General features: G+C 39.1%; 1 protein-coding gene across 2 annotated transcripts in view; it reads right to left on the bottom strand.

Annotated features, from left to right (window-relative positions):
- Positions 1–16,725, bottom strand: part of XPO6 (exportin 6) — a 97,964-nt gene that overhangs the window by 53,968 nt on the left and 27,271 nt on the right. The window contains exons 2-6 of one of the 2 annotated variants that reach the window (XM_011378805.2): positions 13,063–13,153; positions 9,794–9,906; positions 8,846–9,043; positions 3,339–3,498; positions 1,346–1,423 (exon numbers count right to left, since the gene is read on the bottom strand). In XM_011378805.2, the coding sequence (XP_011377107.1) occupies positions 1,346–1,423; positions 3,339–3,498; positions 8,846–9,043; positions 9,794–9,906; positions 13,063–13,153 (640 nt within the window). The remainder of the gene's footprint in view (positions 1–1,345; positions 1,424–3,338; positions 3,499–8,845; positions 9,044–9,793; positions 9,907–13,062; positions 13,154–16,725) is intronic. The other variant, XM_023522500.1, reaches the window with a different exon arrangement.

Raw genomic sequence — 16,725 nt, 5'->3', positions numbered from 1 at the left:
TGCAAACTAGTATTTAAATGAAAGGACACATTTAGGATCAGCCAACCTGTAAGAACTTCCAAGGGGTAGACTCATAAAATCAAATTTCTACATCATTTGTAATTTTTTCTTTAATCAAATATTGCAGAATAGAAATTGCTAAGTGACCTCAAATAGCCACCTTGAAAATGAAGGTTTGCCACGAAGTACAAATAAAGTTCAATTTCCTGTGGGCTTTCAATATACTCTAGACCTCCATTATAGTTTTTAATCTAAGAAGTATGACAAACGACTCTAATAGTTTTAATCCAAGTTTGATAAATGGAATTTGGAATAATTAATATACTATGAGCAGTTCCCAAAACTCTATGGTATATTTTCAATTCTCTAGTAACTGCAAGAATTTCAACTTCCACATATTAACAATAGGCTACATGAAACAGCTTGGGCTTAGAGATGTCTGATTTCAACAGCCCATTTCCTTGGGGCAAAGAAGAAAGATGTGGAAATATTTCTCATTAACCACATCAACCTTTACAGTAAAAGAAATATGTGCCAATTCATAGGATGTACTCTACTTGAAAAGCATGTATGATCATTTAGTATAAACAAACACATTTAGAAACTAAAAGTTCCTGTTCAGACACAATTTCCTCTTTCCATTCATCCTTGAAAGCAGCCATTTTTAGGTGAACTGCACTCTAACTTCTGAAACAGATATTAATATATCTGTGGACAGTAACTAAGCCACCAGTAAATTACTTAATGAGCACTGCAAATACGCCCATGCATTAGCTTTATCAAATTATTCTGAACTAAGGTAAAGTCAAAGCTGATTACAGCACACTGGAGTTTTAATCTATCCGGACCAACATGACCTTTCCCTGAGCCCAGTGGGGAAGAATGCACTCCACGTTCCCCGGTCCCCTCCTTCGGGCTGCCACCCTCCTCCTGCAATAGCAACCCCTGCAGAACTGCAAAGCAGACCTGACAAGCCCACAGGCTCATACGAACCTCAGCATGAGAAATACAGCCATGAAGATTGAGAAAAAGGAAAAAACAGACCAGGAGGGTCAGCAGTTATAAGCTGAAGGGGATGGAAGTGGATGCCAGAAGATCAAAGGTGCCACCTTCCTGATAGGCAAGGAAGAAACAAATTATGTTGTTCAAAATATTACATTAGAAAGTACAAGTACTTACAAGAAACTAAGAAAGCTAGCTACTCAGAAAACATGGGCAAAAAGGCCAAAAACAGATTAAGGAAGAATCAGCATCTGTATTTGGCATAAATAAGCAACTGCTGTCCCACTAAGACTCTCGATTTCACTTAAAAAAGGAACGCCACATGTGGTGGGCAAACCATTACCACTTTCTCCTGAGGTCGGGGATGGTGGTGGGGTGGCAGCAGTAACGCTGTGTTTATCCCAGACAGTCTCCAAGATACCTACACCAAGAAAGGAAAAACTGAGTTTAAGAGAGAAATAAAGTCCAACATATGTAAATCAGATTTAGAAAAACAATTTATTGATTATCTCTGATCAAACATCAGTCTCTAAATATCCCTCTCTCAGTTACATGTTCAACTGCTTCTTGGACAGCACTACTTAGATATTTTAAACTCAATTTATCTTCCCCACGAACCTGTCACCAGTCTCCTTACATTCGCTCACCATAACCAGCACCATCACACACAATCTCAGCATCTGGCCTCTGCTCTCTCCACCTTGCCTCGCTCCTACCCCACACAAAAGACCACATCATGCTAAACTGTTTGCCGGTCCTTCCACATGTGTTCTACTCTTTCTCAATCTCTGACCTGCTCTCCTTCCCCGGAATCTAAACTTGACCTTGACACCAGACTAACGTTACCTGTCTGGCCCTCAGAACTCAGCTCAGCTGTCACCTCCTCCAGGAAGTTTTCTTGCCTGTTACACTTTACCTGCACATAACAACACACTTTCTTAAGTTGCCTTTCCTCTCCACTAGCATATACATTACTAGAGGGCAGGGGCTGTGTTTTATTCCTCTTTTTGTCTGTTCACAGAACCTGGCACCTAAGATCATAAAGCTTTTGAAAATATTTTGTTGTCAAAATATTTACTATTACAGCAAAAACAAACCCTGAATGTATCATGCTAAGTAAAAAAAGCCATATACCAAAGGTCACATATTATATGATTCCATTTTTATGAAAGTCAAAATAGGAAAATCCATAGAGACAGAGAGTAGATTAGAAGCTGCCAGTGGTTGGAGGGCACTGAAAATATTCTAGAATTAGCGTGATAGTTGAACAATCTTGTGATTATATTAAAATCCACTAAGTTGTTACACTTTAAAATGGTGTATTTTATAAGTGAATTAAATCTCAGTTTAAAAAATTTTAATGTGCATACAGTAGAACTTAGAAGTATCAGACATGGTCCCTAACTCTAGACATTTAACACCTAGTTGGGGGTGTCAATAGCGCTCTGAATAAATAAATGCTCTGAGAGTTGGGTTTCCCCCTAGACTTTTGAGGAAGGACAGGAGACAAATAAGATTACTTTTGATTAAGCATTCTTACAACCAACTTTAAGTGCCCACTACATGCCAAGCACTTCCATGAAGCATACAAAAGAAAAAGTTCCTAGACATGCAGAAAGAAACCTGGGTAGATAAGGACTTCCTTTCACTATAACACTCCTTCAAGCAAGCCCAGGCTCCTGGTGCCTCCAGGCCTCTCAGCCAGGCACCACCTCTCCTAAGGAGCAGGCCCACTGGCAGCACAGTAGTCATGGTCCTCATGACTCAGGGCACTCCACTCCTCCTACCTTCCTGTCTCATTCCTTCTATCTAGTCTTACTCTTCACACATTGGCATGGGGTGCTAATAAAACAGAGAAGATGATAAAGAATGCAACCTACAACTGCAACCTAGCACACAGGGCACTGATTCCACACCTTGCCTCACTTCCCGACACACAACTTGAAATTTTCACATCTTCCTTCTCCTCCAACTTCTCCTGATCTTAAATTCAAATTATTTTAAGTAAAGTTTGCCACCCACCTTACTTAGAATGCAGTTATCAGCAGTTCAATCATATTCCTATGACCTAGTCCACATCTCATTAATCACGGTAATAGTGGGGACCAATTAATGGAAGTCTTTAAGGAAAATAAGTTACAAATATTTTTTGAGTTTCTACCTAATGTGCTAGACACTGAGCTAGGTGCTGGGAATAAGGCAGCACATTCTTTGTTTTTATGCTCAGGTCGGTAAGAGCTAAAACACCTAATAGGAAATTCTGAGCACCAGGCCTGAGCTCTGGGCGACGCGGGCAGGCCCCTGTCTCTTGGCACACCACCGAAGTGCTAACCTACCTGTCAGCAGCCCAAGCACCGTCTGCACCTGGTCCAGCAGCAGTTTCCGCAACTCCTCCTTCCGAGCCACACTGAGGTCTTCGCGGGGACAAGCCAGCTCTTCTGAAGTTGTCTTCAACATGATCAGCCCCAGGGGGGTTGTCACAGGGGACTGGATCAACTGCCAGGAAAATGTAAGTTCTGAGTAGACTATTTTAGCCATTAAGGTATAAAGAGGACAGAGTAACATCACACCTGTGATGTACCTGTGTGTTTAATTTCACATAAATCAATGCTTTAGAAAAATGACTTAAGAGTACATTTATGTATCTCTTAATCATTCAAAATATATTCTCATTTTATTTTTAAAATGAAATGCTAATACCTCGAGCTTAAAATAAAAAACAATGCTCTTTTACACCAATATCACAATTTTTATACATGTCCAGATTCCCAACAGGGCCTTGGTTATTTTGCCCAGATAAACATATTAGTGATTAAAATATGTGTAAACCAATTTGTGATATCTTTTCAACATTCAGATCTTAAATCGACTTCATATTTCTAAGCTTTGCATGTTTCACGCCAAGTTCAAGTTTAAACATGTGGCAGGGCAGAAATGGGCATACACATCATTAAACTATAACTATGGTTATGATTTTGCAAATACTATGCAGCAAATTAAGTTACTTTTTCTTGCATCTGCAACATCCACTATACCATAAGTTTCCTTAAACAAAAAGACAGGAAAAAAAGGTTCACCATCAACAGCATAACAGTATTTATCTTTCTAATCAATTTCACAAAAATTCAAAGCACTACTACTGCATTTATTTTTCAGTTTCCAGAAACGGTAAAAGTAAACGAGGTGCCATTAAAATTCTCTGTTGAGTTATATGCAACAATCTATAAGAAAGCAAACAATTTAAGGAACACTTGACCATTTTCTTAAATCATAATTAACTTTAAATGTAGTTCCTTCTCTGATACAAATAAAATTTTTATTTACTCTCAGGGTTGGGCCTTGTTAGTACTTGGATGGGAGACCACTTAGGAAGACCAGGTGCTGTAGGTGTAAAAAAATTTTTAAAAATAAGGGATTGTAAGCTGACAAGGTCCTTGCAATCTGTGAGGTCAACCAAGGGTTGCCTTGCCTAAAAAAAAAAAAAAAAAAATTTATTTACTCAATCTACAAAATGAAAGCCTTAGGGAAGAAGAGGACACCAAGAACTACACCCAGACAGAACATATATTTCCCAATTCAAGAAACACAGGGCCTTTTCCTTTCCCTTGAACACAACTCTTCCCACTGGAGACCAAGGAAAAGTTCATCCCCAAAGAGTAGGAAAAGTACTCAATAATGAGAACTTATGATAAATTCAACTGCCCTCAGAAGCAGCATTATGTAAAATCAGCAGCAACTAATGGCGTGTTACAAATGCTTTCTGTGGGTAACAGAAGGAAACTATACTTTTGGTGGTGATACTGAGTATACAGACATTGAGTTATAATGCTGTCCGCCTGAAATTTATATGATGTTATTAACCACCATTACTTCCATTTAAAAAAAAATGCTCTCTATTAAATCAGTTCTCTTGAACACTAAAATTTCAAGTACATCATCTACAAGTATTCTCTTCATTTTCTACAAGTTTGGACTATTTCTAACACCAACTTAAATTCAGATGATGCAGTAGGAGAAGAACAGGAAGCTGTCATCTAACAAATTTTCTTTCCATAATAAAGCAGAACTGACCTTTCATAAGCACCTCTTTCCATTCGGAAACCTCTGGGTTATCCATCTGTACTTTATAACAGAGGTCCCCAACCTTTTTGGCACCAGGGACTGGTGCTCGTATGAGAATCTAATGCCCGATAATCTGAGGTGGAGTTGAGGTGATGCTAGCGCTAGGGAGCGGCTGAAAATACAGATGAAGCTTCGCTCGCTCGCCACTCAACTCATGCTGTGCTGCCCAGTTCCTAACAGGCTACAGACCAGTACCAGTCCATGGCCCAGGGGCTGGGGACCCCTGCTTTATAAGATTTCTATTATTTCCCTCCTTTCACTTCTTTCCTTCTCCACCTATCATGTCTCCATTTTCCCCCAAGCCCTCAACCTTATTCTCTCGGCCAGAATGACCCATACTACCAAATATTCCATTTGGCAATACACTTTCCTGTAGATATGAAATGCTTCTGTGCTCCCCAGAAATAAATTCCTACAATATAGAAAATGTATCTTAAAGCCCTCCTTTCTTTCATCCTTTGAGAGAAGGGGAGACAGGCAAGAAACAGGCTGAAAATGAAAGTTATTCTCTTTTTGAAAGAACAGACTGATAAGATGTATAATTTTACTTCTCACTAGCTTTATGTCCAGAATGTTTTTTATTAAAATAGTGTTTCCTTTTACCATCTTCACATATATAATTTAAGTTCATAACGCAGGTAATCTCTGTAATTTATTTTAACAGAGAGAATAGCACTTTTTGGTTGAAAATCGAGTTCAGGTTCTTAGTGTGAGGTTCTGAAAAGGTACAACAATTTTTACTACCAATCACAGGAGAAAAGGCAATTTTTTCTTATGCTGCTTGCCCCTTAATTATCTGGCCTCAGGTGCATTGTGACCGAAGGTCCAGCTCAGTAGATTTCAGGAATCTGAAGAATAGACTCTAAAAAGGTGGTGTGTGTGCCAGTACATGGGAGGAGGAAGGAGACAGAACAGTGGTCAGTTTTGACTTCAACTACTTCTGCAAATATCCTTCTGGGGCCCTGAATCAACTCCTCTCTGCCAGGTATGGTAGCTCCCACAATTGTAGCATAAACTGCATAGATGCCCCCAGCCAACTGTCACAGAGTTAAATTTTTTAACTATGCATCCCAGACTGCAAGCAGACCAGGATGAAACTAAACTCAAAAAAACCTTTTAGACAAGGTTTAATCAAAGGATTGTATAATGGTGAAGCTGATTCCAGAACCAGTTTGGTCTATTTTACCAATATCTGAAGAAAAGGTTCACTTTATCATTATCTGAATTGTCAGCAACTGAACACCATTCATTCTCGAGATGGCTTTCATGCCACTTACTGGTTCTCATGAACAAATAAGCAGCAGAAAATAATACAATCGGAAGGAAAGGATTTTAAAGATCACCAGGTCCAATCCTCTCATTTTACAAAGAAGGAAATACAGGCCCACATAGCAGCAGGGCCTACTGAAACCAAATATGATTTGACAAGAATGGATGCAGACCCCAAATCCGCTGCCTCCCAACTCAATGCTCCTCCCACTATGGGATGTTTCAAGGTCACGAAGGCTGCATGAGGTTAAAAAGTCATTTTTGAAGGTGTAGAAAGAGGGAAGTGGTAGAGGACAGCAGAAGACAACTAGCCTTTTTAAATCTCGAGGAGCACTTCACCTAAAAATGCTCTTCCAAATTCTCATTTATCATCTGTAATTATACTTCAAGGGTAGACAAGAAATATGTGTTCTTCAACAAAGGAGCTGGATGAAAACATGGTTCTTCCTCACTTCCTACTGGCTCACACTCCATGGCTTCCTCTCACGGGACATGCCGCTAACCCTCCCAGGGATGAACCCAGTTAGACCTCCAACCTTCTTGGTCTTTCCATCCCCAGTGGACTTCCCAGCTCCCACCTAAGAGAGCCATGGAGAGTTACCGCAACTGTCCTCAGCTTGGAGTGAAGGTAAGTGAAACAGAACCAGCAAAGCCTCTCACCTCATATCCTACCACTCCAGGCTCCCTGGTCTCCTCAGGTTCTCTGCACTTTCTATATTCCCTCTGCCTAAAACACTGTTCCCCAGGATACCCATATGGATCACTCCATCACTTCCACTCAGGTTTCTGCTCAAATGTCTACTTCTCAAAAAAGCCTTCCACAATCATCCCGTCTAAATAACACTCCTGATATTCCCTTTCTCCTTACCCTGAGTTTAGTTTTCATCATGATACTTTAATAACCTGCAAGTATTTATCTGCTCATTGTCTACTGATCCCCACCACACCCCCGAGAATTACAAGTTCCATGAAGACAGGACACTGTATTTGTTCATTACTACATCCTCACATGCTTAGCACATGGCTGGTATTCAACAAATAGTTTACTGAACAAATGCATGAATTTCGTCTACAGTATCAATTCAATAAAACTCTAGATAAATGAACAAATAACACAAAATTGAATGAAGAATTTGTTGGCCACTTTGAAAGGCAATCTGAGAGAAGCAATACTGATGTTGAGTTTTTTTTAATTGCTGCATCATTCAAATGATTTGTCGGAAGAGCAGACAGAATGTTAGAAAATGGTATTGTTCTGTAAAATCCTGAACCTGCAGTCAGTGAGATTATAAACAACTATTTTTTTCTATAAACTGAAGGGTAATACCCATTTCCTGCATACTCGAGACTGTCTCAATAACATGACAACGTTTCTAGCTCTAAAATATGAATCGAATGAACAGCATCTCCCTCGTGGCTTTCAGGTTACACCTATTGCACAATGACTTCCAAATCCTGACCTGTATATAGTCAGATCTCACAATTACCAATGTCTCACTAGATATACATGGAAGAAACATACAAATCTTAAATGCATTTTCTGCCAAACTGAATTCACCACTTTCTACTGAAATTTAATCCTTTCTTCATCCCTGGCCTGGAAAATCTGCTACCTATGCCTGAAATCCAGAAAGCATTCTAGAATCCCCCTTCCCCTCACCCCTACCACCTAGTCATTGCCTCTTGACTGTCTCCTAAGTGCCTTGCCTCTCTCCACCAAGCAGGAGCTCTGCATAGCTTAGGTCACCTCGTCTCACTTAGATTTTGCCAACAGCAGCCTTACTGGCCTCCTTCGCATCAGCTTTGCCCCTCTGCAATCCAGACTCCACACAACTGCTAAAGCTGTCATTCCATCATTAAAAAGGTGCCGTTTTCTCCCTTCTCCAAACTTTTCATTAGCTTGCAAGGAAGGTATGACTTAAACATCAAAGCCCCCCTGTGAAGATCAGGCCCTTCCTGGTCTGGCCCCTGCCGGTCAATCTAGCTTCTTACTCTACCACCCTACCACCTCTCATCTCATTACCAACAACACGGAAAATACCTCGGCTCCTGAGTCTAAATGCTACACCACTACTGCACTCTGCATACACTTTATTACAGTAATTGTCATATTGTTGGATAATCACTGTTTGCATAGCTATCTTGCCACTACATTATGAAGGCCTCATCCTTGTACTCCAATACTTGGCACAGTATCTAACAGGCTTTCAAATATTTGCTGAACAAAATTTCACAAGAGGTTAACAAAGCAAATGGATTTCCCCAGCCCTTTCTCCACCGCACAAAGGTACAACATGTCTCAAGAATATAAAGTTACATGAATCTATCCTACAATGAATGACCTCGCTACTGCAGTTCCAAAATGCGAATCTTAAAACTCTTCTTCAAGACAAAGAAATAATCACTTCTACAAACAATTTACAGGATAAAGTTTCCTTAGCTATATCCTTACCTGTAAAATGTTAGTAAAAAAGTCATGGTAGAACATAGGCCAATCTTGACGGCCAATATCAACAATAACTTTGCAGAGCTTGTTCCGGATAAAGTAAGGTAAGGTTTTGTGGTGAGCCAAAAGGAGTTTGGGTAGGCAGCTACGGATTTCCATCTTATCCTGAGATGGGACCCCAAGCCACATTTTATTGATCAGATTCTGAAAAACAAATACACATCTTTTAAGTTAGCGATCAATACACAAAATTTACTGGTTTTCAACCAATGGTTGACTATATCACTTCAAACAAGAAACCCAATTTGGCAATAAGAGTGAAAAAAAAAAAAATTCAAATCTTGAAACAACAATCCTAGGAAGATCTGCTAAATTTAATGGAAACAAAAAGCTGTATATGTAAAAACTTTCTATTATACCACTGTCTCTAATTCACCAGAAAATAATGACAGAAATAAAAATAGGAAAATAGCATGGTGAATAATGGTACAACCACTTAAACGGGAATGCAGTATAAAGGTAAGTTGGAGAAAAATGCAGAATACAAAATGGCTTGAGCCATATGATTGCTATAATTAGATTTTTAAAAAAGGAAAATTTGGGGGTTGGGATAATAATATTATGGGTATTATCCCTCCTGCCAAACTGTTTTTCTTTATCTTTCTTTTTTAAATGATAACATGGAAGAAAAAGTTATATGTTACCACAAATGACCAGCCTACCTAACCCAACCTTACCTTTCTGAGAAAGATGGAGAGGTACCCCAGAATGCCAGATATCCTGATAAAGACAGAACGTGGAGAAGCCCCTGAGCTGAGTTACCACTGTTTCTCAGGCATCTGTACATCAAAGCTAAAGCCTAGTGCCAATGACATGGCAACGTGACAATAAAATACTTTTCAGAACAGTATAAAATTATGTGACAACTTACTATAAAATCATGTGACAACTTACCTCAAAAACCGTCAAACTGTACATCATCACATAATCATTCCTAGTGCTGGAAAGAAAATACAGGCAGAATCTCCAGGCTCCTATTTGCTGGGCAAAGTTATTAAGAAGCTCCTCTGGAAAAGTTAAATAGCAACAAAAGAAGGCTATAAAAATACATGAAATTAATTCAAAGCTGGGCTGTCTTATTATTTTTTTAAATGCCTTTCTTCATATATGTAAATGATGTCAAAATCAACTCACAAAATCCAGCTAATTCTTCAACATAGAAAGGACGGCCCACACAATATTTTCCCAACTCTGGGTGGCCAGGAACATTGACGGTGTTCAGCTATCTAAAAGCCAGTAAGCTTGCTACAGACACATTTTTAGGCAGAGAAACTCACTGTTAAAGTTCTTACTTAACCTACCTTGTGGATAGACAATTATAAGAGTATCATTTCACCTTATAAATGACAGCTAATTGTTAACTCGTTTCCTTTGAGATAGGAGCTACAGTATATCCTCCTTACTCACACTGTTCACACACACACGTACACACACACACAGCTTGAGAATTAGGAAAAAATTAAAACTAACCTTAAAAATAAAGGACAGAAAAAAATGCAAGAGAACTCAAGATAACTAATTCTCTTCGTTTGGATTGGTTTTATTTTTAACTACCATCCAAAAAAAGTAAATAAGAATAGCAATCATAGGAGTTGCTAGGAGCAGCCCTGTCCACACCAAATCAATTAGAAACGGTTTTCCTCCCGCTTAGGCTTCTGGTAGCATCAGCCAGAACAGACAGCAAGCGTTAAGAGTCTGTCACCATGTTTCTGGACACGCTGCCCCTTAGTCACCTTAACCTACTGCACTGGTCATGAAATGTTAACAGAAAAAGGGTAAAAATACAAAGACAACCACCTTGAGAGACTCTAGGAAGCCCATGCAAAAGCAGGAAGCACAGAAACCCATTCGAATCCTAAAGTCACTGCTTTGGTAGGCCCTGTAACCTAAGCTAAATGCGCCAGACGGTCTCATTAAAAATTCCACGAAAGGAAACTGATGGCCTGCTCTTATAATTAAGGAGAAGTTTCTACCCCAGAGATGAAGTCACACCAGAGAGAATGAGCTCTGGCTGGAAATGAGGAACTTCAGCTCTATACTAGACTTGGCCACTAATTCACTGAGTCTGATCCCAAGTGAACCACTGCTCCTCTTTGATGCTTCGGTTTCCTCCACTGTTAAAATGACCAGATTTTCTCTTAAGGTTCCCCGCTAACAGCTCTACCTCTAGAACACTTATAACACACCATTGGTAGAGAGTGGGTGGAGCCCCTATAATAATAAAAGGCCTCCCTCCTTTCTCCCACTTAGTTAGGAATGCCTTTAGTTTATCTTACAACATCAAACAAGAAGCAAGAAATAGTTCCAGCCCACACACTCGAATAAAGCTATGAGGATTAGGTACAAAGAGACCTGAACTAAGACACACCCACTCTATAGAACCAAACCCCCGGATTCTCCTTAGCCTGAACTTAAATCAGACATTTGTAATATCTGGTTATTTAAAGACATTTTTAAATCAGATTAGAATACAAACATATTCAGAAGGTTCTACTTTTAATTCATGAACACTGAAGGTGAGCAATATTTGCCTGGCAAATCAAAAACTAAGAGAAAAACCAAAAGCATTTTACATATAAGCTAAAAACAAAGCTTAAAACAGACTGAGGTAAGGGAAAGATCCTTCACCTTCTTTGGTAAAAATCACCAGTGATATATTTACTGTAAGGTACTTTGGTAACATAAAACTAACAGGGGGATCACTCTAGGGGCAGGAGAAGGGTCTGGCCAACTAAGTAATAAGAGAAGATCTAGGGAAGCAAGGGAGCAGATCTTCTAAGCCAGCGGTCCCCAACCCCTGGGCCATGGACTTGTACCAGTCCATGGCCTGTTAGGAACCAGTCACACAGCAGGAAGTGAGAGTCGGGCAAGCAAGCGAAGCTTCATCTGTATTTGTAGCTGCTCCCCAGCACTAGCATGGGTGCACCTCAACTCTGCCTCAGATCATCAGGCATTAGATTCCCATAGAAGCACCAGTCCCTGGTGCCAAAAAGGTGGGGGACCACTGCTCTAAGCCAAATGCCAGTTTATCCACTGGGCTCAGCTTCTGTCAGTATGCTGTTTAGAAATGCTCTGGGCACTCCCTCAGAAAAGAAAGGTATGTACAGGGCAAGCCCAAAAGAGACACCAAGTTTAAAATTAAGAGAGATAAGAAGTTAGCATCTACCAGGAACTGATATGATGTTCACAGTATCCAAGAGAAAAATGGGCTATAGCCAAGGTCTACTGGCCACCTGGAAATCCAAACCCCAATCAAGCTTTGGACCAAAGGCAGAAATCAGCCATAACACTTAACTAGATCAACATGTTAGAGAGGCCAAGTGGGACAGAGAAATGAGTTCCACATAGAAAAAGGCCTCCAAGGAGGTGAAAGCAATGAATGTAAGGTCAGTACAGACATCCAAGGGAAAGCCTTCAGGTTTGAATTAAGACAAATATTTTTCTTTTTCAAGTTCAGGGGTTAAATGAGGACTCAGAGAGAAAAGGATTATTCTAGGACCACAGTGCAACATGTCCCTGAGGCAGAGATCTGACACTTGAATATACTTTCTAGTTTACAGTACACTTTAACGAATATTATTCATGTCCATGAAAATAAAATTCAAAGAGGTTCTAGGAGGTGCTGAGGTTTCCGAAAGACTTGAAGTAATTATACCTATACCTCTCTGTTGTTTGAAGTCTTTATTCACCAAAACTTGCAGAATGGGCGAGGTAACAGTGGAGATAAGGAAAAAGCAGCAAGAAGCCCCCAAAGGTAATAATATTGATTAAAGGCTCTCTGGGCACTAGATGAGGTGCAGCTTAAACATTTATACACGAAAAACATGTTCATTTTGACATTTTTATGAGTTTTCTTAAACTAACAGTCACAGACTTCTTAGAAAGTTCAATACTGCTGAAATTAAGGAGAAGGGGGAAAGCTTTCCCACACTTCACCAAAGGAAAGAAAATCCATCACTATGGACTACGGTGGGCTCCACTGACTACAGCCCTGGCAGCTAGATTTGCAGCCCTCACCAGCCACCAACCAGCAGAACCAGAACAAAAAGACAAGAATTCAAGGAGAAACATGCAGGCTTGACCAGTCAAAGCTACCAACTCCTTCCTCCCCACTGGGGCCTTTCCATTATAAATGACTCTTTACAACTCAACACTTCACTTACCTATCTCACGTTTTCTTTCATTGGTTGTACAGTCATGAAAAAACTCTGTCATCAGACTTTCCAATGCCCTGAGGGAGGCTTCTTCAGATGCCTAACAAAGGAATTTGGGGGGGAAAAAAAATCAATAAACTATATCTTTAGTTCTACTGTTTCTCAGTTCCTTCCAGGTCACATTCAACAGCAATTGTAATTCACTTCCTCAAAACATTCTTCAAATACGTGGTATAAGCCAGAAAAACTGAAGGGAATTTCCCAACTGGCTCGAAACTCAAAGTTTTAGTATACTCTATAAAGTCATGCTACTGTGAAATCGATTTTCAATTATTTATGCTAAGAAAAAGGAAGCAAATAATTCACGATTTCATTCTGGAAACATAATGAAAGCAAATTAACAGCCCCTGGCCCTGGCTAAATAGGCAAGGTGAAAACATTAAGGAGAAAGAGTAGGATTCCCTACAGACCATCCACCAACAATACATTTGCCCCATAATTAGCCATACTTGATTCAGAGCCATTGTAGTCAAAGGGCTGCATGGATTCTTGATATTTTTTTTAATATAAGGTACAGTTAAGAACCAAGCTGAGCAGTTAAGAACCAAGCTGTCAAAATTAGACAGCCAGTCCAATCACAGACCCAGAGAGAGCCAAACTCTTAGCAGAACAGCTCTAAAGGAGAATGAGAAGAGAGAAGCCTTGCTCTCCTTCTTTCATATGGAGCCCCAAACCACTTCCTCTTCTCTCACTGAAGCAGGGAACGAACATCGGATGCAATGAGTCAACAATCCTTCAAACAACCCATCTGCAAAAAGTGAGCATTCCCAGACCATTTCTGAATCCTCACTGATATTAACCTACCCAAAGATAATCAAGAGCCAACATCAGTTCTTATTTCTTAATTTGCTTCTTCCCATCAATCCTCTCTCCTCCTCCCTTTCCCATAATCCTTTCCGTTGCCCTCAGAGACTAATTTTTTTCAATCCATTTCAAGTTTTTTGTAATCAAAACAGCCTCACTGTTGTCACTGACTGACTTTCGAAGTAAATGCTATTAATTCAAATTTCTAAAGCAAATTTATATGAAAAATAATACTTTGGTCTATTTCATAAATCAACCCGATGTACCATTTCATTTAAAAAAAGTTGCTGTTTAAAAAAAAAAGTATGTAGGAAGATTTAAAAGAATCAAAGGAAAATCTCACACGTTAAAGTAACTTACTGAAAATAAATAAATAAATAAACATAACTCAAAAGATATTTGTTGAGCTATTAAGTCAATAGTTCTTCTGAAGCCAAAATGGATTCCTGAAAACTAAGGTCATATCTTCAAGTGACACCTGCTCCACAACTTTTTCGTGTAGTAAACCATTTTAGAGTAGATCCTGTAAATAATCTAAGCTCATCATATTCAGGCAATAAACCACCAAAGTTCATTTCAAATTGGTTCTTAAAACAGAAGTTTGTGGACTTGAAAACTACCCGTCCTGGATTTAAGGCTGCAGGGGCAAGTTCCTGACAATCTCCCCAAAGAATCCAACTCTATCTCCATTCCCAGTCCTATCCACTCCACCCTCCCTGATCCAACCCAAGAAGCTAACATTCCAGAAGAAAGTGGAAAGACAAAAAGTATCCACAAGGGTCACAGGATGGCTCCCACCAAATGATGGTTCCATGAAAAAGAGAACTCCGTAACCTAATCCAGTGGCGTCACCAGGTATTTCTCAACAAAAACAAATAATGTGCTGTTGTCATTTTCAATCTCTTCTATGACTGCAATACTGATAACCTACTCCACAGGGTGTTTTAAGGATCAAATGAAGAGATCTATGTAAAGCTACTATGAAAACTCTAAGGAGTTATGTAATTCGTGGTTATGACGGCTTTCATTTTTATTTGGTCTAAGATACCAAATGAAAACAGACCAAAGCAAAATAACAAAGCAGTCAGGCCTACTGTGAAACTGGAGATTCACACCCTCAGGCAGAAGGGCTTTGTCCCAAACATAGCTAGCTAGTAGGGCTCTTCCAACTGGATTTCAAAATTAAATCTATGTAAGTTTACAAAAGAAAAGGAGGCTGAGACTTTGCCAAGGTCATACAATCAGAAGAGAGATGTAATGATAAAAAATATGTTCAAGACCTGCAACTGGTTGAAGATACTAGAAAATTTCCCCCATTTGGCAAGAAGCCTGTTTCAAGCAGGTGGTAAAGCCAGAATCCACACTACAGTGAGTTAAGAAATTAATGACAAGTAAAGATGTGGTAATATTCCACATAGTCTACATTTTCAAGTAATAAAAGGGACAAAGGACATAAAACAAAGGAGTGCCACGGTATGGCAGGGAGAGGCGGCTTCAGTTCCCAAAGGCTATTCAAGCACCACAGTGACTAATTTATGAAGAACACTGAGGACTCAGATACATCCCACTGCTTCCTGTCTTATGCTTGAGATTTAAGGCATAGAGCTTGAAGAACTTAAAGACAAATCAGCTTCAAACCAAGTAAGACATTCATGCAAAAAAAAATTCCACTTGGACTGTAGATAGAAAACATTAGAGGTAAAACAACAAAGCTTCTAGAAAAGAATATAGAACATCTTCATGACCTTGGCAGGGAAAAATCTCTTAGACAAGACACATAAAAGCACTAAACATAAAGAAAAAGATTGATACATTAGAATGTGCATCAGGTGGCACAATGAAGAGAGTAAAAGTAAACCACAAAATGGGAGAAGATATTTCCAATATAAACAACTAGCAGAACTCTCATCAGTCCTCAAATAACGTTGTTTCATTCAGCGTGGTTTTGTTATATAACATTGATGAGATGTCATAGGAACTTAATTCTTGTTTAAACCACAGCCTGTGTAAAACTAGTTTCATTCTACATCCCTTCAGTTAAAGTTACAGAGGTTAAGTGAGGACTTACTATATAAAATAATTCTACAAATCAATAAGGAAAAGACAAACAACTCAATATTTTTGATAGGCAAATAGTTATAAAAGGGTATTCAAAAAGCCTATACATAAAATAAGTGCTCAACCTTTTAGTCATCAGGGAAACGTATATACCCAAAAAAAGTACACAGATATTCACAGCACCATTATTCATAATATCCAAAAAAGTCAAAAGAACCTAAATGTCCACCACAAGTGGAATGGATAAATTGTGACTTATTCATCAGAAGACTACAGTAAGACAACAAGAGTGAATGAATACTGCTACCTGCAGCAACATGGATAAATCTCACAAACGCAGTGTTGAGTGAAAGAAGTCAAAATACATGTTTTAGTATTCATTATATGTTAGTCTTCAAAAACAAGCAAAACGAATCTATGGTGTTATAATCAGAATAACGGTTACCTTTGGGGAGAGGGAATTCGGGGATGCTGGTTACATTTCCTTTCTTTATCTGAGTGTTAGTTACACAAGAATGATTGCTTTACATTATGATTTGTTTCTGTAAGTACACATACACATTTTTAAAAACTTAATGTTATACTTATTTTTAACATTTATGTTAGTATTTTCAGACTCTGAACTTAGAAACTGTGTTTTTCCTCTATTAACACAACTATTTAGAGCAAGTTGGGGGCCTGCAGCTAGCATGCAGGTGAAGTCTGAGCATAAGACTCCTGGATTCCTAGGAACCATCACTTATTTGTCTT

Source organism: Pteropus vampyrus, unplaced genomic scaffold (assembly GCF_000151845.1).
Source record: "Pteropus vampyrus isolate Shadow unplaced genomic scaffold, Pvam_2.0 Scaffold347, whole genome shotgun sequence".
In the NCBI taxonomy this organism is placed as follows: Eukaryota; Metazoa; Chordata; class Mammalia; order Chiroptera; family Pteropodidae; genus Pteropus; species Pteropus vampyrus.
The sequence above is the reverse complement of the archived record's forward strand: the minus strand, read 5'-3'. Positions and strand labels throughout refer to the sequence as shown.